Below are 21,240 nucleotides of genomic sequence, written 5' to 3'. Positions count from 1 at the left end.
TTTTTCAGAGCCCTTCTCTTACACCATACATACAGCTTAAAATGTGTGAGGCTTTGATTAAAACACACCAGTTGAAGGGTCAATTTTCTTCAGAAAGAAATATCCTAATTTTCCATGTTCCAAAAATGTCAGCGGAAGCAGGAAATGGTGTGAATGACTGATTTTGGGCTATTCCACTGGAAGAACCAACTAATGTCCCATTATATCCCTAAACTCCAGAGGCATCACTGGCACACGTATGGACCTTCACATCCCTTCCATTAGTGTCATTGAGGGTGTGAAAATTCTGTATTTCAAATAGGTATCTTTGTTTATGCCATTTTCTGCACAGTACTGTTGACTTTAAGGTCAAGATAAAATTCCATAATTTGGTGTTTTGTTGATGGTTGTGGAAAACACTGTCTCAGGCAGTGCTCCAGAATCTCCCATAAGTGTTCAATTGGGTTGAGATCTGGTGACTGACCTGGCCATGGCATTTGACTTACATCGTTTATCAACATCCTCCTATGTGGAGATAGCCATGTTAGCCAAAACAATGGCCAGCCCAGCATTTATTTACATGACCCGAAGCATGATGGGATGTTAACTGCTCAATCAACTCAGGAACCACACCTGTGTGGAAGCACCTGCTTTCAATACACGTTGTATCCCTCATTTAATCAAGTGTTTCCATCATTTCGGAAGTTACCAGTACAAACTGCAAGATGTGAATGTGACATCCTCTATAATCTCCACTCTGTACTCTAGGAGAGGCCTACCTGGAGGGAAGGGGGGGTACGGTGGAGCTGAGCGACCATCATAGCCTCCAGAGCGTCCACTGGTAGGGAGAACATAGAGAATGTCATGCGAGGTCACATCATCATTCACACACAAAACAACTACACAAACCAGAAGCGTATAACACTCAGTCCACTCTAGGAGAAACACATTTGTACTCCTGTGCATCTGATTAGTTTTCATCCACATCTCTTGATCATACAGCAGTGTATCTATTTTGAACCTGGATGGACATAACATCAGAATAATTGCTACAGTATAGTGTCCCATGGAGACAGTAAGAACAGGACTGGGGCCCTTGATGGCTGGAGTTGTGTCTGACGGTCTAGTAGTAGGCCACGTAGTAGTAATGTTCAGCTCAACCCTCTAACCTCTGGTTGACACCACATGTGGCCGAGTAGTGGCTCTCACATTCTACTACACATATGGAAAACTTCAGGCAAACACACGTCACGGATAAAATGAGAACAAATAACGTCTAACAATTGGACTGAGAGCAGCCAGTCAGCCCGTGGCAGCCAGAACACTCAGCGCAGGAAGTCATTCATTTTAATGGCCGATAAAAGAAAGAAGGCAAATAAACGTATGGAGTTCAAAAAAAAAACAATGAAAAAAGAAAGGAAGGTAAGGGAACGGGTCTGGTAACTTAACGATCAAAGAGCTCTTCCAAATTCAGAGCTCCATTTCCCGCCTGTTTGATGTGACTGGCTCGTTGTCAAGGCGCAGCACTCGCCCGCCAACCAGGGGGGAGGAAGAGGGAGGCGGGGGGGATGTATTACTGATATTGGCAGGATCCACTGCCCATCCGCACCGCCACAGCCTGGCGACACGCTCGCTTAGTTACAATTTCCACACGGGCCCGAAGGTGAAGAGGGTGAGGCCCGTCTAAGAGGACTGCTTCTCACCAGGTGTGTGTCCAAACATACTGATCTATAAATACTCCCACCTGCTCCCTCTTAGGCCTGGCAGGCTTCTCTCTGTGGAATGACTAGAAAATTAGGAACAGTGGTAGAAGGCGGATGGATGGGTCTATTTGTGAATGGATACATGCAGGATGACTTGGCTGTGGCACTTACAGATGGGGATCATTACTCTTGGCAGTGTTTAATGGTTAATCAGTGTACAGGACTTCCCCACACCACTTTGCCTGTAATCACCATAAAAAAAATGTAAAAATTAAACTCAATCTATGCAGGAAATGTAGTGCCTTTAGAGGCAGACTGTCATAGGGGAGTCAGTGCAGTACAGAAACAGAGTTGGGAGGCACATTCCTTCGTGGCTGATTGGTCAGGAGGAGGAGGAAATGGGTCAGAGGACCAATTGGGGTTCCATGGCAGTTGGCTCTCAGAGAAGAGAGAGAAGTAGGGTGAGTATGTGGGATCAACATAGATAGGAGTGGTCTTATACTCTCCCTGGGCTGGGCCTAAGGAGGCCCCTGGGCTGGGCCTAAGGAGGCCCCTGGGCCTCAGTCACTGGCAGAGGAATCAGAGCTCAGGACCATGCCAGTACTACCTGCAGTTCCTAAAATCCCCCTAGGGAAAAATTCAACACAATATTCAAAGTCAGGAGTGCGTATACGTGTGTTTGTGTGTGTGTGTGTGTGTGTGTGTGTGTGTGTGTGCACATCAGTATGAGAGAGAGACGTTTGAAGGTAAAAGAGGAAATTATTAATAAATGTGAGTGGAGATGGCTGGAAGAGAGAGACAAGGATTTGGCAGAGGACAGATGTGAGAGGAACCATCCTTTAAGTGAAAAACTCACCAGAAGCAGGCTGGCGGAGCAAGCAGAGCGAGTTGGGTTGAACAGATGGGACAGTGAGAGCAGTGACTGTATGCTAGCAGGATAGTCCATATCTCCAATCTTCTTTGCTGATAGCGATGTTGCGTTTCCATAAGTTGGTCTAATGTAGCATGTATAGTAGGCTTAACCTTTAGCTACCTCTTCCAATTCAAATGAGCTCAAAAAAAAGTGAATGACAAAATGTTTGTTTTGTGTGACTACAGCTCTAGCGATAAAACGCAAAAATAGAGACACTTTCTAATTGAGCGAGGCGTCAAAGCAGACAACCCACCCGCCCTGCTTCGGTTGGGTTATTATAATTCAAAACAATGCATTCTAAAATAAATCACACGCTCTGCTTTGGTGAGTTTAGACCATTAGACTGGAGATTGGTGAGTGGTGATTGAATTCAGACAGACAGATAAAGGAAATTAGGGGAACATTTTAGTTAGAAGAGAAAGTCAGAAAAACAGGCAGACAGGAAGCAGGATAGACAGACAAAGAAAAAGGGAGGCAAGAAGAAATTGAAAACTAAATCCACGTGGGTAGATAAACTAAATAAATAAATCAACAGAATAAAAAAGGCAACGATGCAATTAGGCCATGTAAGAATATCCAGACACAGCCTGAGCCTGCAGCAGAACATGGCCCTGTGGTGATCTAAGTGGTATAAATTCAAGCTGAGTTGTGGGAGTATGCAGAAAGGCTGTGACTTGAGGCTGTTTTGTTAAGGAGAGTGGGAGCAAGGGAATGAGGGAGGGAAGCATTGGATAGTAACTGATAAACAGGAGACTCAAGTCACAAACAGGAGACTAATCTCCTGGTTTAACTGCCTTATTTGGCCACTCCAACTACAAGGTCAGGGATGGAGCACAGTGAAGCAAATCCGAAAAAGAGTCAAATACGCATTCAAATGTTCTCTCGGGTCTGTAGACAGGCATAGGGATTTGATTTGACAAAATCGTGTAGAGCTTAAAAATAGTTTGTTCTCGGTTGCAACACTCACTACATCTTCCACTACCGAGTTCCAGTGAAGGGAAATCTTAATGTTACAGCATACAATGACATTCTAGACGATTCTGTGCTTCCAACTTTGTGGCAACAGTTTAGGGAAGGCTCTCTCCGGTTTCAGCATGACAATGCCCCTGTGCACAAAGCGAGGTCCATACAGAAATGGTTTGTCGAGATCGGTGTGAAAGAACTTGACTGGCCTGCACAGAGCCCTGATCTCAAGCCCATCAAACACCTTTGGGGTGAATTGTAACGCTGACTGCGAGCCAGGCCTAATCGCCCAACATCAGTGTCTGACCTCACTAAAGCGCTTGGGGCTGAATGGAAGGAAGTCCCCCCAGCAATGTACCAACATCTAGTGAAAAGTCCTCCAAAAATAGTGGAGGCTGTTATAGCAGCAAATTGGGGACCAACTCCATATTAATGCCCATGATTTTGGAAAGAGGTGTTCGACAAGCAGGTGTTCACATAAAAGCTTACCTTGACTTGGAAGAGTTCCAGTGTTGGATAGCCATAGCCAGCTAGGCAACATAGCATCCCTCTTTATTTGAGCCAGGTGTTTGAGTAGGCTAAACTAGCTAGCTGCATTCACTAACTAAGTAAGTGAAAAAAATATAGGTTGGAGGACGTCCTCCTGAAGTTGTCAATTACTGTGTAAGTCTATGGAAGGGGGTGAGAACCACAAGCCTCCTAGGTTTTGTATTGAAGTCAATGTAACCAGAGGAGGACGGAAACTAGCTGTCCTCTGGCTACACCATGGTGCAACCCTACAAAGTGCTGTTGAGGCTACTGTAGACCTTCTTTGCAAAACAGTTTGTTTAAATCAATTATTTTGTGACGCGAATATAGTTTGATCTAAAAATAACAACTTTATTAAACTCAGCAAAAAAAGAAACGTCCTCATTGTCAACTGCGTTTATCTTCAGCAAACTTAACATGTGTAAATATTTGTATGAACATAACAAGATTCAACAACTGACAAACTGAACAATTCCACAGACATGTGACTAACAGAAATGGAATGTGTAAATGAACAAGGGGGGGGGGGGGGGGGGGGGGGTTCAAAATCAAAAGTAACAGTCAGTATCTAGTGTGGCCACAGCCTGCATTAAGTACTGCAATGCATCTCCTCCACATGGACTGCACCAGATTTGCCAGTTCTTGTTGTGAGATGTTACCCCACTCTTCCACCAAGGCACCTGCAAGTTCCTGGACATTTCTGGGGGGGAATGGCCCTAGCCCTCACCCTCCGATCCCAACAGGTCCCAGACGTGCTCAATGGGATTGAGATCCAGGCTCTTCGCTGGCCATGGCAGAACACTGACATTCCTGTCTTGCAGGAAATCACGCACAGAACGAGCAGTATGGCTGGTGGCATTGTCATGCTGGAGGGTCATGTCAGGATGAGCCTGCAGGACGGGTACCACATGAGGGAAGAGGATGTGTTCCCTGTAACGCACAGCATTGAGATTGCCTGCAATGACAACAAGCTCAGTCCGATGATGCTGTGACACACCGCCCCAGACCATGACGGACCCTCCACCTCCAAATCGATCCCGCTCCAGAGTACAGGCATCGGTGTAACGCTCATTCCTTCGACGATAAATGCGAATCCGAATCAGTGAAGAGTACTTTTTGCTAGTCCTGTCTGGTCCAGCGACGTTGGGATTGTACCCATAGGCGACGTTGTTACCAGTGATGTCTGGTGAGAACCTACCTTACAACAGGCCTACAAGCCCTCAGTCCAGCCTCTCTCAGCCTATTGTGGACAGTCTGAGCACAGATGGAGAGATTGTGCGTTCCTGGTGTAACTCGGGCAGTTGTTGTTGCCATCCTGTACCTGTCCCACAGGTGTGATGTTCGGATGTACTGATCCTGTGCAGGTGTTGTTACACGTGGTCTGCCACTGCGAGAACGATCAGCTGTCCGTCCTGTCTCCCTGTAGTGCTGTCTTAGGCGTCTCACAGTACAAACATTGCAATTTATTGCCCTGGCCACATCTGCAGTCCTCATGCCTCCTTGCAGCATGCCTAAGGCATGTTCATGCAGATGAGCAGGAACCCTGGGCATCTTTCTTTTGGTGTTTTTCAGAGTCAGTAGAAAGGCCTCTTTCGTGTCCTAAGTTTTCATAACTGTGACCTTAAGACACTAACAGCTTAGGCAATTAACGACCCTTCCACAGGTGCATGTTCATTAATTGTTTCTGGTTCATTGAACAAGCATGGGAAACAGTGTTTAAATCCTTTACAATGAAGATCTGTGAAGCCATTTGGATTTTTACGAATTATCTTTGAAAGACAGGGTCCTGAAAAAGGGCTGTTTCTTTTTTTGCTGAGTTTATTTCACTATTTTTATTAAACCTGCTGAGAAACCTCCACTGCTCTAAATTCTTAATTTCAACTGAGCGTTTATCCCTGTCAATCAAGCAATGGTAGCTGTCATCAATGTACCGTCAATACACATCTACAATAATCTCTCTAAATACATTCATCTCCTTCCCTTGAAGGGATTACTGAGATTCTGGCATTTAAGCCTTTGTTCTAATTAAATAAACGTGTGGATACCATGAAATACATAAAAATGGTATCCACGTGTTTATCGGACCCTGGGTAATTAGAACATGCCAGAATCTAGCAGTATCCCTTTGACTTGTATATTTCTATATTATCCTTTTCATTATCTCTTGCCTGTGTGTTCTCCTGGCTCCAGTCTGTCTGGTTGGGCAGTAGCTGTGTTCTTGCCCTTCTCTCGCTCTGTCTCTGTTTATGTCATTGTCTCCACCCTTTCTCCTTCTGTCTCTCCTGATCCTACTCCCCATGTAGTGCAGCCTGTACAAACAATCAGAGCGCTATCATTCTGTAGACAGACAGACACACAGGACAGAACAGACTCACCTGTCTAAGGTTGGAATCAGAGAAGGTGGTGGTGCGCCAGGAGGGTAGCCTGCAGGAAAGACGACACCGTCTGTCAGTCATCAAGTTGTGATTACTGGGCATAAACAGATAGCTGAAAATGTTTCTTCCAGACCCCGGATAGGCAATCGTTGCTCACCGCATTGGACCAGAATCATGACAGTATTGTTGAATATTGCATTAATTTCATTTCTCATAGGCATTAAACAAACATTTTCAAATGTCCCTCTTCTCACGATGCTAACTTAAAAGTACTATTGCTAACTAGTTTTGTTTTCACCAAACATTCAGTCCGTGTCATGGTTAAGCCATCATTCAGCATGGACACTAGTCCTACAATCCACAACACCAACATCTGCCATGCACAACATCCAGTGTAGACCAGAACCAACATCTGTGACACACAATATCCTGTTTCCATCACTGTAGAAATGCTTACCAGGTGGAGGAACATTGATGGGGATCCCTGGAAGGCACATCAACACGCACAGACACAGTTATAATAATATCAGGTAAAAACAACGTTATCGCTCCAATCTTCAACAGAACAGTCAATCAGACACCATGGCAGCAGGTAGAGTAGGCCTAATGTACAAATGAAAACTCCTCCCACCTCAGAAAATGTTATATTTTAAGATCCCACACAACACAGTAGTTAATGACCTCTGATGGCTTTTTATCTGAGGTCATTGAACATACACTAAATATACAAAAGTATGTGGACACCTCTTCAAATTAGTAGATTCGGCTAATTCAGCTACACTTGTTGCTGACAGTTCTATAAAATTGAGCACACAGCCATGCAATCTCCATAGACAAACATTGGCAGTAGAATGGCCTTACTGAAGAGCGGTGACTTTCAGCGTGGCACTGTCATAGGATGCCACTTTTCCAGCAAGTCAGTTTGTCAAATTTCTGCCCTGCTAGAGCTGCCTCGGTCAACTGTAAGTGCTGTTATGGTGAAGTGGAAACGTCTAGGAGAAACAACGGATCAGACGCAAAGTGGTAGGCCACACAAGCTCACAGAACGGGACCGCAGAGTGATGAAGCGGTAGCACGTAAAAATCATCTGTCCTCGGTTACAACACTCACGAGTTCCAAACTGCCTCTGGAAGCAACGTCAGCACAAAAACGGTTCGTAGGAAGCTTCATGAAATGGGTTTCCATGGCTGAACAGCCACACACAAGCCTAAGATCACCATGCGCAACTGACGAATCTGGGTTTCGCAGATGCCAGGAGAACGCTACCTGCCCGAATGTATAGTGCCAACAAGTTCGGTGAAGGAGGGATAATGATCTGGGGCTGTTTGTTGGGCTAGGCCCCTTAGTTTCAGTGAAGGGAAATCTTAACGCTACAGCATACAATGACATTCTTCACAATTCTGTGCTTACAATTTTGTGGCAACAGTTTGGGAAAGGCCCAATCCTGTTTCATCATGACAATACCCCCGTGCACAAAGCGAGGTCGAGATCGGTGTGGAAGAACTTGACTGGCCTGCACAGAGCCCTGACCTCAACCCCATCAAACACCTTTGGGATGAATTGGAACACCGACTTGCTTGCCAGGCCTAATTGCCCAACATCAGTGCCCGCCTTACTAATGCTCATGGCTGAATGGAAGCAAGTCCCCGCAGCAGTGTTCCAACATCTAGTCGAAAGCCTTCCCAGAAGAGTGGAGGCTGTTATAGCAGCACAGGGGGGGGACCAACTCCATATTAATGCCCATGATTTTGGAAAGAGATGTTTGTCGAGCAGGTGTCCACATACTTTTGGTCATGTAGTGTATCACTGCTCGAGGCCAACAACTGTACTACTCATCATGAGCCAATAATAGGCCTAATGATCTGTGTGCACATGCATGCAAGCAAGCAGACAGTAAAATAAGCTGCCACAACCACCACATTATCTTTTATTAGGCTTTATCGTATTTAGGAGATTTCTGTTTGAGGCAGAGAAACTTGAAAACAGGCATATCCTATATTGGGAAGGTGCCAGAATGTCAAACAGAATCACACATCCCTCTAACATTCATAAAACCAGCCCCAGTCAAATGGCTGACTGCACTTGTAAATGAACCCACTATTTTATGCTAGAAGCTTTCATGTCTGGGAGTGACACACAAACTGCCCTTCAAAACACGCACACACACACTCCTTTGAAGAGGCTAAAACACTACACACACATCTGGGCACCATTCCTTTATGTTTTTTCACAAAGACTCCTGATGTGAGTAAGTTTCAGAGAAGTTTTCATCAACAGAAAAAAAAGTGTAAAGGGCTGAAACAAAAGAAAGAAAAGTTTGTGAAGTTTTAAAAGAGCATGCAGTAACTCCCCTGCGTTGAGAGTGAAACGTAGAAGTGTCTTCCTTCCCGCTCACTGTGGAAACAGGGGCTGAACTGCTCACTATGGAGAACCAAAGCCTTTGATACCTCAGACACCTGGTAACTAAGGGGAGCCACACAGCTAGTAAGATCGCAGATGAACATCCTCACAGAGAAAATAGTCCTTCTTTGATGCAGGAGCAGAGGACACTGAAAACAAATCTCTGGACATGGTGCCGTCTGCCTCTCCTGCTGCTGGTCTAGTTTCAGGCACTGCCTTCATTGACAGAACAACCCTGAAGGCACACTGTGATGGGTTTCACTAGGACCTGGCCCGGAGAAAACTCGACCACACAAAAACACTCACGCGCACAAAGAAACACTGCCCTGCAACAAAGCACTCAACTAAAAGCTTCACATGCATACATCCATAATACATAGAACATAACAAAATGCCCTAAAAACAAGTTGTTCAAATCTGTTTTCCAGTTTTATGCATATGCATCAGTAATGGGATGATGGAGGATAAATGAAATGTATGTAATGTAAAACTGATTAAACAACTCTAGTCTGGCTCCTCTCCTCCATTCCTCCGTCAATGGCATTGTGCTTTGCAAAATGAACACTAGATTTGTACATTGGACTCCAAAATCACAGCCTTGTCTTGATCGTGCCCATTTAAATCCGTTAGCTGACCCATTTAAATTCCAAAAGCTGTTGCTCAAATGTGATTGAGCATACAGTACGAGTCAAAAGTTTGGACACCAACTCATTCAAGGGTTTTTCTTTATTTTTACTGTTTTCTACATTGTAGAATAATAGTGAAGACATCAAAAATATGAAATAACACATATGGAATCATGTAGTAATAAGAAACAAAAGTGTTAAACAAAACAAAATATAATTTTATATTTGAGATTCTTCAAAGTAGCCACCCTTTGCCTTGACAACTTTGCACACTCTTGGCATTCTCTCAACCAGCAGGTGTTCCTTGTTAAAAGTTCATTTGTGGAATTTCTTTCCTCAGTGCATTTGAGCCAATTAGTTGTGTTGTGACAAGGTAGGGATGGTATACAGAAGATGGTCTTTGACCAAATAGGGCTAAATCCAAATAATGGCAAGAACAGCTCAAATAAGCAAAGAGAATCGACAGTCCATCATTACTTTAAGACATGAAGGTCATTCAATCTGGAAAATTTCAAGAACTTTGAAAGTTTCTTCAAGTGCAGTCGCAAAAACCATCAAGCACTATGATGAAACTGGCTCGCATGAGGACCGCCACATGAAAGGAAGACCCAGAGTTACCTCTGCTGCAGAGGATAAGTTAATTAGTTACCAGCCTCAGAAATTACAGCCCAAATAAATGCTTCACAGAGTTAAAGTATCAACTGTTGAGGAGACTGCGTGAATCAGGCCTTCTTGGTCGAATTTCTGCAAAGAAACTACTACTAAAGGACACTGATAATAAGAAGAGACTTGCTTGTGCCAAGAAACAGGAACAATGGACATTAGACTGGTGGAAATCTGTCCTTTGAGATTTGAAAATTGCGATTTTTGGTTCTAACCACCATGTCTTTGTGAGACGCCGAGTAGGTGAACGAATGATCTCCGTATCTGTGGTTCCAACCTTGATCACACCTCCTCCTCCATGCTGAGTGTGGGGGTGCTTTGCTGGTCACCGTCAGTGACTTATTTAGAATTCAAGGCACACTGTCATCAGCATGGCTACCACAGCATTCTGCAGCGATACGCCATCCCATCTGGTTTGTGCTTAGTGGGACTATCATTTGTTTTTCAACAGGACAATGACCCAACACACCTTCAGGCTGTGTAAGGGCTATTTGACCAAGAAGGAGAGTGCTGCAGCAGATGACCTGGCCTCCACAATCACCCGACCTCAACCCAATTGAGATGGTTTGGGATGATTTGGACCGCAGAGAAGGAAAAAAAAAATCTGCCAGCAAGTGCTCAGCATATGTGGGAACTCCTTCAAGACTGTTGGAAAACTATTCCAGGTGAAGCTGGTTGAGAGAATGCCAAGAGTGTGCAAAGCTGTCAAGGCAAAGGATGGCTACTTTGAAGAATATAAAATATATATTTTGATGCGTTTACCACTTTTATGGTTACTAAACTAGTTATAATATCTTCTCTATTATTCACTACAATGTAGAAACGTTTTTTTTTTTTTTTTTTTTTTTTTTTAAACCTTGAATTAGGTTTGTCCAAACTTGACTGGTACTGTATTTCAATAGACTAATGCATTGTGCTTGCTCGCACGCACACAGTAAACACTCACACATACCATATATGTTTGCGTGTGTAATTGTTCCTACCTGTCGTGATCTCAAAGCAAGTATTTGATTAGGGTTTAAGCTCCACGCTTGGCAGTGTATGAGAAAGATAATGGCTGAGGGCTAATTGCTGGTGATTGTGCTTGCGTGGCTCTCTCGCATGCTAACGTTTCAGAGTCATTATGCAGGAGGGTTTTAGATTGAACCGATATGCTCTACAGAATGCAGCCTACTGCTGCCCCACTCTATGGGCTGCCTGCATTCACAATGGTTAGCTAAATACACACTACTTTGAACTGGCAGCACTAGCTTGTCAATGTTTCTTCCATTATTGATCTTGCCCTAAGTGAGTCACATTGACCTCCGCCCTAGCAGAATTAGCCAATCACTGATCCAAAAACTATTATGTTCCGACTACTGCATCAGTGTAGATATAGGCTGATACCAACCCAGCTAGCAATTCTAGGAAAATGGAACGTTTTTGTAATGTTACCCATAATGGTCCCCTGATGTTTTAGAGTCCAGTTTTCCGTTAGTTTTGGGAACATTCTATGTATGTTAACAAACATCTCCCGTGAATCTATTTAGCATGTTTTGGCATTAGAGTTATTTCCTTAATCCCAAACAGAATTTACCTAGAACGTGGTTACCATGTTCTCAGAATAAACAATATACATGTTCTACACACGTTTAATGTGACATTGCAAGAACATTCCTGTGTCCAGTTTTCTGAGGGTTAGGAGAATATTCCATCAACATCACACCGAACATTTTTTATTTAACTAGGCAAGTCAGTTAAGAACAAATTCTTATTTTACAATGACGGCCTACAATACACAGAACATGGTTGCCAGAATATAATATATTACATGATCGACACGTTTCACGGGACATTGCAAGAACATTCCTGTGTACAAGAATGTTTAAAACATAGGACATTCTGTCATGGTCCCGTGTAGGTTATTGGATAATTCACTGCTTGTTCCCTAAAGACGTTTTTAGGACGTCGCCTGATGGTCCTAAAGAAACATCACCCCTTGTTACTGTTGCCAAGCCCATCAAGGACATGATCCATTCAGAGCTCTGTCTGTTGGCAAGGTTAGGAACACACACAATGCTTTCAATATACAGCATTTTCAACATACATATTTGACACACATGATCACATCGTGCATGGTCATTTATACAGTCATTACTATTCAACATGTTCTTACCTAGGACTTGAACACACATGCTCTTGGTTCACGGCATTCCGATCTTTCCGCTACGCCACGTCTGCTTGCTGTACACTGTACTGCGTGATAGTAAACCCACGATCCAATCAATGTGTACAAATGCTTTTGCTGTACACTGTACTGCATGATAGTAAACCCACAATCCAATCAATGTGTACAAACGCGTTAGTTAAAGTTTGTTGACTATAACGTTATGATGACAAAGACGTAGGCTATAAATGTGAAGTGTGTGTTCGAGTGATCAGGGGTGTATTCATTCAGCGGATTCTGTTGCAAAACGTTTCTTAAACAGAAGCAAACGGAACAAAATGGGGAGGGAACTACCTAATTTTGTCTAATAAAAAAAAGATTGTTTGTCCAATAGAAACTGGTTGGACGAATGACCACCCTAGATCAGCTAGACGCAGGCAAGTGTGTGCAATGCTGTACTGAATGTGTCGCTGTCTTTCACCTTAATTACTCCAATAGGTCTCTCGACCTGTGCACCTAAGTTATAAACTTTCATTTGTAGGCTACGTTGCAGCAACCGCATGATGGTTATAGGGCAAATCAGAGTATCATGTAGTAGCCTAAACGTATTAATGTTACATTGACCTGGGTGAATGGAAAATGAATGACAGACATCCAATAAGCTGTAATAGAAACAAGGCCATGCTCATATAAAAAAAAAGTCCTCTCTACTCTTAATACGGCACTGACCGGCATGGCTGTTGGTCACATGTTGTGTTTGTCCGTTATTCCAAAACACTGGACTACAAGTGTGAATCCTTAGCCTAGGGTTAACAAATGCTTGCGTAAACACAGGATTGAATCGTATCACAAGAACGAATCGCACTACACCGGCTCCGACACTCGGAGGTGGCAGGGCTTGCAAACTATTACAGACAAAAGGGAAGCACAGCCGAGAGCCTACCAGACGAACTAAATAACTTCTATGCTCGCTTCGAGGCAAGTAACACTGAAACATGCATGAGAGCATCAGCTGTTCCTGACGACTGTGTGATCACTCTCTCCGCAGCCGATGTGAATAAGACTTTTAAAAAGGTAATTCACAAGGCCGCAGGGCCAGACGGATTACCAAGGCGTGTACACCGAGCATGCACTGACAAACGTCTTCAATCTCTCCCTGTCTGAGTCCGTAATACCAACATGTTTCAAGCAGACCACCATAGAACCTGTGCCCAAGAACACTAAGGTAACCTGCCTAAATGACTACCGACCCGTAGCACTCACGCCATGAAATGCTTTGAAAGGCTGGTCATGGCTCACATCAACACCATTATCCCAGAAACCCTAGACCCACTCCAAATTGCATACATCACCAACAGATCCACAGATGATGCACTCTATATTGCACTCCACACTGCCCTTTTCCACCTGGACAAAAGTCGGGTTTAAGTCAGGTGTTTACATACACTTACGTTGAAGTCATTAAAACTCCTTTTCCAACCACTACACAATTTCTTGTAACAAACTATAGTTTTGGCAAGTCGGTTAGGACATCTACTTTGTGCATGACATTTTTTCCAACAATTTTTTACAGACAGATTATTTCACTGTATCACAATTCCAGTGGGTCAGAAATGTACATACACTAAGTTGACTGTGCATTAAAACAGCTTGGAAAATTCCAGAAAATTATGTCATGGCTTTAGAAGCTTCTGATAGGCTAATTGGCATAATTTGAGTCAATTGGAGTTGTACCTGTGGATGTATTTCAAGGCCTACCTTCAAACTCAGTGCCTCTTTGCTTGACATCATGGGAAAATCAGAAAAACTAATTGGAGACCTCCACAAGTCTGGTTCATCCTTGGGAGCAATTTCCAAACGCCAGAAGGTACCAGGTTCATCTGTACAAACAATAGTACGCAAGTATAAATGCCACGGGACCATGCAGCCGTCATACTGCTCAGGAAGGAGATGTGTTCTGCCTCCTAGAGATGAACGTACTTTGGTGTGAAAAGTGCAAATCAATCCCAGAATAACAGCAAAGGACTTGTGAAGATGGAGGAAACAGGTAGAAAAGTATCTATATCCACAGTAAAATGAGTCCTATATCGACATAACCTGAAAGGCCGCTCAGCAAGGAAGAAGCCACTGCTCCAAAACCACGATAAATAACCCAGCCTATGGTTTGAACTGCACATAGGGACAAAGATCGTACTTTTTGGAGAAATGTCCTCTGGTCAGATGAAACAAAAATAGAACTGTTTGCCCATAATGAACATTGTTATGTTAGGAGGAAAAAGGGGGATGCTTGCAGGCCGAAGAACACCATCCCAACCGTTAAGCACAGGGGTGGCCGCATCATGTTGTGGGGGTGTTTGCTACAGGAGGGACTGGTGCACTTCACAAAATAGATGGCATGAGGAAAGGAAAATTATGTGGTTATTTTGAAGCAACATCTCAAGACATCTCTCGCAAATGGGTCTTCCAAATGGACAATGACCCCAAGCATACTTCCAAAGTTGTGGCAAAATGGCTTAAGGACAACAAAGTCAAGGTATTGGAGTGGCCATCACAAAGCCCTGACCTCAATCCCCTAGAAAATTTGTGGGCAGAACTGAAAAAGCGTGTGTGAGCAAGGAGGCCTACAAAACTGACTCAGTTACACCAGCTCTGTCAGGAGGAATGGGCCAAAATTCACCCAACTTATTGTTGGAAGCTTACGGAAGGCTACTTGAAATGTTTGACCCAAGTTAAACAATTTAAAGGCAATGCTACCAAATACTAATTGAGAGTATGTAAACTTCTGACACACTGGGAATGTGATGAAAGAAATAAAAGCTGAAATATATCATTCTCTCTACTATTATTCTGACATTTCACATTCTTGAAATAAAGTGGTGACTTCAACTGTATGTGAGAATGCTATTCCTTGACTACAGCTCAGCGTTCAAAACAATAGTGTCCTCAAAGCTCATCACTAAGCTAAGGACCCTGGGACTAAACATCTCCCTCTGCAACTGGATCCTGGACTTCCTGATGGACAGCCCCCAGGTGGTATGGGTAGGTAACAACACATCCGCCACGCTGCTCCTCAACCCTGGGGCACCTCAGGGGTGCGTGCTCAGTCCACTCCTGTACTCCCTGTTCACTCATGACTGCACGGCCAGGCACGACTCCAACACCATCATTAAGTTTGCTGATGACACAACAGTGATAGGCCTGATCACCAACAACAATGAGACAGCCTACAGGGATGAGGGATGAGGTCAGAGACCTGACCATGTGGTGCAAGGACAACAACCTCTCCCTCAACGTGATCAAGACAAAGGAGAGGATTGCGAACTACAGGAAAAGAGCACGCCCCATTCTCTTCGACGGGGCTGTAGTGGAGCAGGTTGAGAGCTTCAAGTCCCTTGGCGTCCACAACACCAACAAACGGTCATCCCCCCCAGGAGACTGAACAGATTTGGCATGGGTCCTCAGATCCTCAAAAGGTTTTACAGTTGCACCATCGAGAGCATCCTGACAGGTTGCATTACTGTCTGTTATGGCAACTGCTCGGTCTCCGACCGCAAGGCACTAGAGGGTAGTGCGTACGGCCCAGTACATCACTGGGGCCAAGCTTCCTGCCATCCAGAACCTCTATACCAGGCGGTGTCAGAGGAAGGCCTTAAAAATTGTCAAAGATTTTTTGGGGGGGGGTAGAACGTTTTCTTTGAAACCATCAGGCGACCTCCTTTAGGAACGTCCTCGGAACAAGCTGGGAACTAGACAAAAACCACCAGGGGACCATGACAGAACATCCTGTTTTAAAGGTCATTGGACACAGGAATGTTTTTTGCAACATTCCCATGAAAAGTGTCTAGAACATTAATATCTTATATTCTGAAAACATGTTCTGTGTGTGTTTGGTGTGATGTGGATGAAATATTTTTCCTAACCCTATAAAAAAACTGGACACATGTTCTTGCAACATCCCATGAAATGTGTCTAGAATATTAATATTCTGAGAACATGGTAACCACGTTCTGGGTAAATTCAGTTTAACATTAAATGGAACGGTCTCTTGGAAACAGTCCTTGTACATCACCGGAACATTCCTATGAAAACGTTAGGTAATGACGTAAGGAACGTTCTCTAAAGTTGTGGGAACGTTTGTTGTTTGCTGAGACTATAACAGACCCACAAACCTGCTCTACAGACACAGATAACGTTGTTTTTACAGGGATAGTGTCAGTACAGGTGTCAAACTACCCACACTGTATCTGCCAAACTACACTGATCAGTACACAAAGTGCTACACTAGAGCTCCAGACAACATCCCTTAGTGCTTCACTACACAAACTGGCCTGCAATGACAACACAACCCTGCACTAAAACGTGTCCCCATCATGCAATAACACTAGACCGCTAATGTGACCCTACTGCACCAAGAGTAACAAAGCCCCCTCTCTCTCCCTCTTTCCATGGTCAGTCTGTTCAGCACATTTCTTGTGCCACAATCTGCTGGCTCTGCACTTGTTCTTTTTTCCAGGAGCTATTTTTATCACGTTGGACATTTGCATCACAAAAGGAGGCAGGGCCTGTAACTTAAAGGAGGAGGAGTGGCACAGATAAAAAAAATAATAAAAAAAACACTTCAAAGCCAGTCACCAGGATTTTTGATATTTTCGTTGTATTAGGAGTTTTGGCACGCATTGAACAACAGGCGGTATGGAGCTCATTGAACTTAGGGGTGCTGGGGGTGAGTAGGGGGACTGCTATTTTGAAATCTTTGAAGATGAAGCGGTGGCAGCCTGCGATCAGCTGTGAGCTCAGGCCAGAGGGTCCTTCCTGCCTTCTGCCTCATTCATCAGATGAGGAGGAAGTCAGGCAAACTGACAGCACTGACAGACACACACCTGGACAGAATTACACACACCTGGGGGAAAAGACACTCACCCAGAGAGGGCAGAGACATGCGCACACAAACACACATTTATGTTATGTTAACCCACCTCCAACTCTCAACCCTGTCCTTCAACATCCAGTGTTATTTATTATCACTTATGGTGCAGCTTCAAACACAATTCCTCCAGGATTGGCATGGTGAACGTATCAGTCATTTATACAGCTGGATGCTCCATGATGCATGGCGGGTTAAAAAAGCCTGTCCTTCAAGGGTTCTCAGCATGGGATTTACACCTGCAACTCTGGGTTATACTGTAATCTGTTCCCCCAAACCCCTCAGCTGTACTAATGATGCATCAACACATACACAGACAGAGCGAGTGAGAAAAATAGAGAGAGAAATTGTGGCCACTCACACTAATTAATCACAGTGGGACGAGAGAGAGATAGAGAAATAAATAGAAAAAGAGAGCCAGAGAGAAATAGAGATAGAAAAAGAGAAAGCGAGAATGAGAGAGCCAGAGAGAGAAATAAAGATAGAAATAGAGAAAGCGAGAATGAGAGAGCCAGAGGGAGAGAAATAGAGATAGAAAAAGAGCGAGTGAGAGAATGAGAGAGAGAAAAATAGAGATCGAAAAAGAGAGAAATTGTGGCCACTAACACTAATTAATCAGTGGGAAATGTCATAGTTGAACGTCATCTTCCCATGACCCCAGGGAGCCAACACGCCATGGCGTCACGAGAGTGACCCTCACCAGTCTGTCTGACCTCCAAGCAGTGTCTTTATGCAATCCTTAACCTTATCCTCTACATTACATAACTGTGCTGCTGATCAGAGGACATCCAGACAGGGAGCAGTGTTTGTGCGCTAGTGTGCGTTTGTGGGGCTGAGGTCACTTACGTGGTGGAGGAATGAGTGGAGGGGCGGAGCTGACATTGTGAGGTGGAGGCGGGAAAGGAGGCGGGGGGATGTTGGGAGGAAAAAAGGGGGGCATCTTAGTGGGAGTAGGCTCAGCATCAGAGGGGGGCTCAGAAAGCACCTGCAATGCATGCACCCACACACACGTACATACAAAAACAAAGCTCAGACTAGGTAGGTACATTTAATAGCTTAATGCAAGGAGGAAAGATAGGGGGTGTTTCTCACTATGCATACTACCGTGAACATGCAAATTGCAGTACAGGAGGGTCGGGGCATGAGTCTAAATCAAAGTATGTGAAACAGAGCACTGTGGGGGGGTGGGGGGCACTTCTCGGATGATAATTCTGTTAGTACATACACTACATGATCAAAAGTATGTGGACAACTGCTTGTCGAACATCTCATTACAACAAAATCTTGGGCATTAATATGGAGTTGGTTCCCCCTTTGCTGCTATAACAGCATCCACTCTTCTGGGAAGGCTTTCCACTAGATGTTGAAACATTGCCCCGGGGACTTGCTTCCATTCAGCCACAAGAGCATTAGTGAGGTTGGGCACTGATGTTAGGCGATTATGCCTGGCTCGCAGTCGGCGTTCCAATTCATCCCAAAGGTGTTCGATGGGATTGAGGTCAGGGTTCTGTGCAGATCAGTCAAGTTATTCCACACCGATCTTGACAAACCATTTCTATATGGACCTCGCTTTGTGCACGGGGGCACATTTCTTGCTAAAACAAGAAAAGTTGCCACAAAGTTGGAAGCACAGAATTGTCTAGAATGTTATTGTATGCTGTAGTGTTAAGATTTCCCTTCACTGGAACTCGGTAGTGGACCTCGGTAGTGAGTGTTGCAACCGAGGACAGACAATTTTTTACACGCTACGCACTTAAGCACTCGGCAGTCCTGTTCTGTAAGCTTGTGTGGCCTACCACTTCGTGGCTGAGCCGTTGATGCTCCTAGATGTTTCCACTTCACAATAACAGCGCTTACTTTTTGACCGGGGCAGATCAAGGAGTGAAGAAATTTGACAAACTGACTCGTTGGAAAGGTGGCTTCCTATGACGGTGCCACATTGAAAGTCACGGAGTTCTTCAGTAAGGCCATTCTACTGCCAACATTTGTCTCTGGATATTGCATGGCTGTGTGCTCGATTTTATACGCCTGTCAGCAACGGGTGTGGCTGAAATGGCCGAATCCACTAATTTGAAGGGGTGTCCACATACTTTTGGTGATGTGGTGTATTTTGAAGCATGCATCGATGCAAGCTTCAGAGTATGCACAGGAATATGACCCAACCGTGTAAAAATGAACATGAACATTATTTGATCTGATGCAAGAGATGTTGCCCATTCAACTAATATGTTGCCTGAATACAATATTTTATCTTGGTACGTTAATAAATACATACCGTGTCCATTTGTGGCTCGTTTACCTGCCTACAATACCCACTGTCAAAGCACATAGAAATGTAATATGGCTAACAACTTAGAATTAGTAGCTATCTACCCACAAAGAATAGACAGCTAGCCATATACCTAGCATAACACTTGTTTTTCGTCTTTCTACCTGTTAAACTAGCTGGCTAGCTAGATTATTACGATTCCCATACAGCTAGCTCATAAGTATGAAGTAAAACGTTTGCTTAGTGTATAAACTTGTTTGGTCTCTATTGCCATTGTCCTGGCTGGAAGTGAATGAATGGGGAGGTGCAGGGTGAGGTCATACTATAGGGGGAAGTGAGAGTGCTTCTCAAATCAATATTTTATGTGTTCTCCACACTTGTCCTCACAAGAACGTACTCAAGAGAACGCCCTCGGAGAATAGACTTGAGCATGAGAGTGCGGCGCACGATAGTATGTATATTGAGAAACACCCAGGGTGTATTTAGAATATCACATTAAAACAGACATATTACCTGGATGTTATTTCCTTCTATATTGTGACGTCTTCGTCCCTCTACCCGGCTGATGGTACCAGTTTGTCCCCCAATAACATCAATGGTGCCGCTTGGCTTTCTACTGACCAGCGCAGAACACAGAGTAAACATACAGAATACATAATACAACTGGTATCTGTGCATGGAGCATGTATAACAAGTATGCATATCTCTTGTTTTTGTCAAGTTATAAAATGCAGAGACATTTCAGGATGTGACCTGGGTATGGCCTTTTGCCTTCAAATCCCATAAACTACAGATGTAGAAGACTTATATAAATGCCTGTGACCCCATCACCATCCTCCAGGCCCATTAATTCATGACCTTCCTTATCTGGGTCATCCTCTCACTGCACTCTGCTAACAACACTTCCCCAAAACACCCCCCCCCCCATCCCCATCCCCAAACACAGATGGGACACTAACCCCTTTCTGTCACTAGGACTTAATCTAAAGTAAACATTACAAGAGGAAAGCATAAAAACTGCATCAAGCAGCAGCCCGATGTGATGCTATGAGCTACAGTCTCACTAATGCCCCCTCGCTCTGTCCCTCTCTCTGGCCTCTAAAAACACCAGAATATCAGATAAATAGAAAACAAAGCAGCTTAGCCCTGGAAGCTGACACACACATCGCAACTTAAAATGACAGTTGTATGTAACAAGAAAGGTCTACAATAACCCCATTCCACCAACAGCCTCCCTTAGGCTGGACACAGTCATCTAGAGAATGTGGAAAGAATAAAATACGTGCTCCTTCAACCAAGCATCAAGTTTCCACTTTCCCCCTTCTGGAGCTGCCAGCGTTCTCACAGCTCAATAGAGTGAGAGAGATGGTCTGTAGTGTAGTGTGGGACCTCGTTTAACACTTTATCCTTTGCACAATGCCGTGTGTATTTGTCATGCTCTGACTTCCTGCTTTCCCCCTGGCTGAATAATGCTTAGAATCATATGACCTCCACTGTGGGAACCTTGCTGAGGGAGCAAGGAGGAGGAGGGGGCATTATATAGAGACGGACCTTTAATTAAGTGGCTCATCTTAGTCACCCTTGTCCCCCTGTCTGTAGTCTGGACCAACCTGACATGAGCCATGCTAAAACTCACAATAGACAGGATTGGAGGAAGCAAGTGAGCGAGAGTGTAGCTGAGGGGAGAGGGAAAGAGCCAGAGCTAAAGTGAGAGAGCGTGTGTGAAAGAGAGGACAGCTAGAGTGAAAGAG

General features: G+C 44.2%; 1 protein-coding gene across 5 annotated transcripts in view; it reads right to left on the bottom strand.

Annotated features, from left to right (window-relative positions):
* The window catches only part of fip1l1a (FIP1 like 1a (S. cerevisiae)), a 48,375-nt gene that overhangs the window by 17,922 nt on the left and 9,213 nt on the right, over positions 1 to 21,240 (bottom strand). Inside the window, exons 9-13 of one of the 5 annotated variants that reach the window (XM_038999570.1) lie at positions 20,003 to 20,105; positions 18,067 to 18,205; positions 6,919 to 6,945; positions 6,462 to 6,510; positions 759 to 817 (exon numbers count right to left, since the gene is read on the bottom strand). In XM_038999570.1, coding sequence (XP_038855498.1) covers positions 759 to 817; positions 6,462 to 6,510; positions 6,919 to 6,945; positions 18,067 to 18,205; positions 20,003 to 20,105 — 377 coding nt within the window. The remainder of the gene's footprint in view (positions 1 to 758; positions 818 to 6,461; positions 6,511 to 6,918; positions 6,946 to 18,066; positions 18,206 to 20,002; positions 20,106 to 21,240) is intronic. The other 4 variants (XM_038999571.1, XM_038999573.1, XM_038999572.1 and 1 more) reach the window with 4 other exon arrangements.

Source organism: Salvelinus namaycush, chromosome 8 (genome assembly GCF_016432855.1).
Source record: "Salvelinus namaycush isolate Seneca chromosome 8, SaNama_1.0, whole genome shotgun sequence".
In the NCBI taxonomy this organism is placed as follows: Eukaryota; Metazoa; Chordata; class Actinopteri; order Salmoniformes; family Salmonidae; genus Salvelinus; species Salvelinus namaycush.
This window is presented reverse-complemented; position numbering and strand designations above follow the sequence as displayed.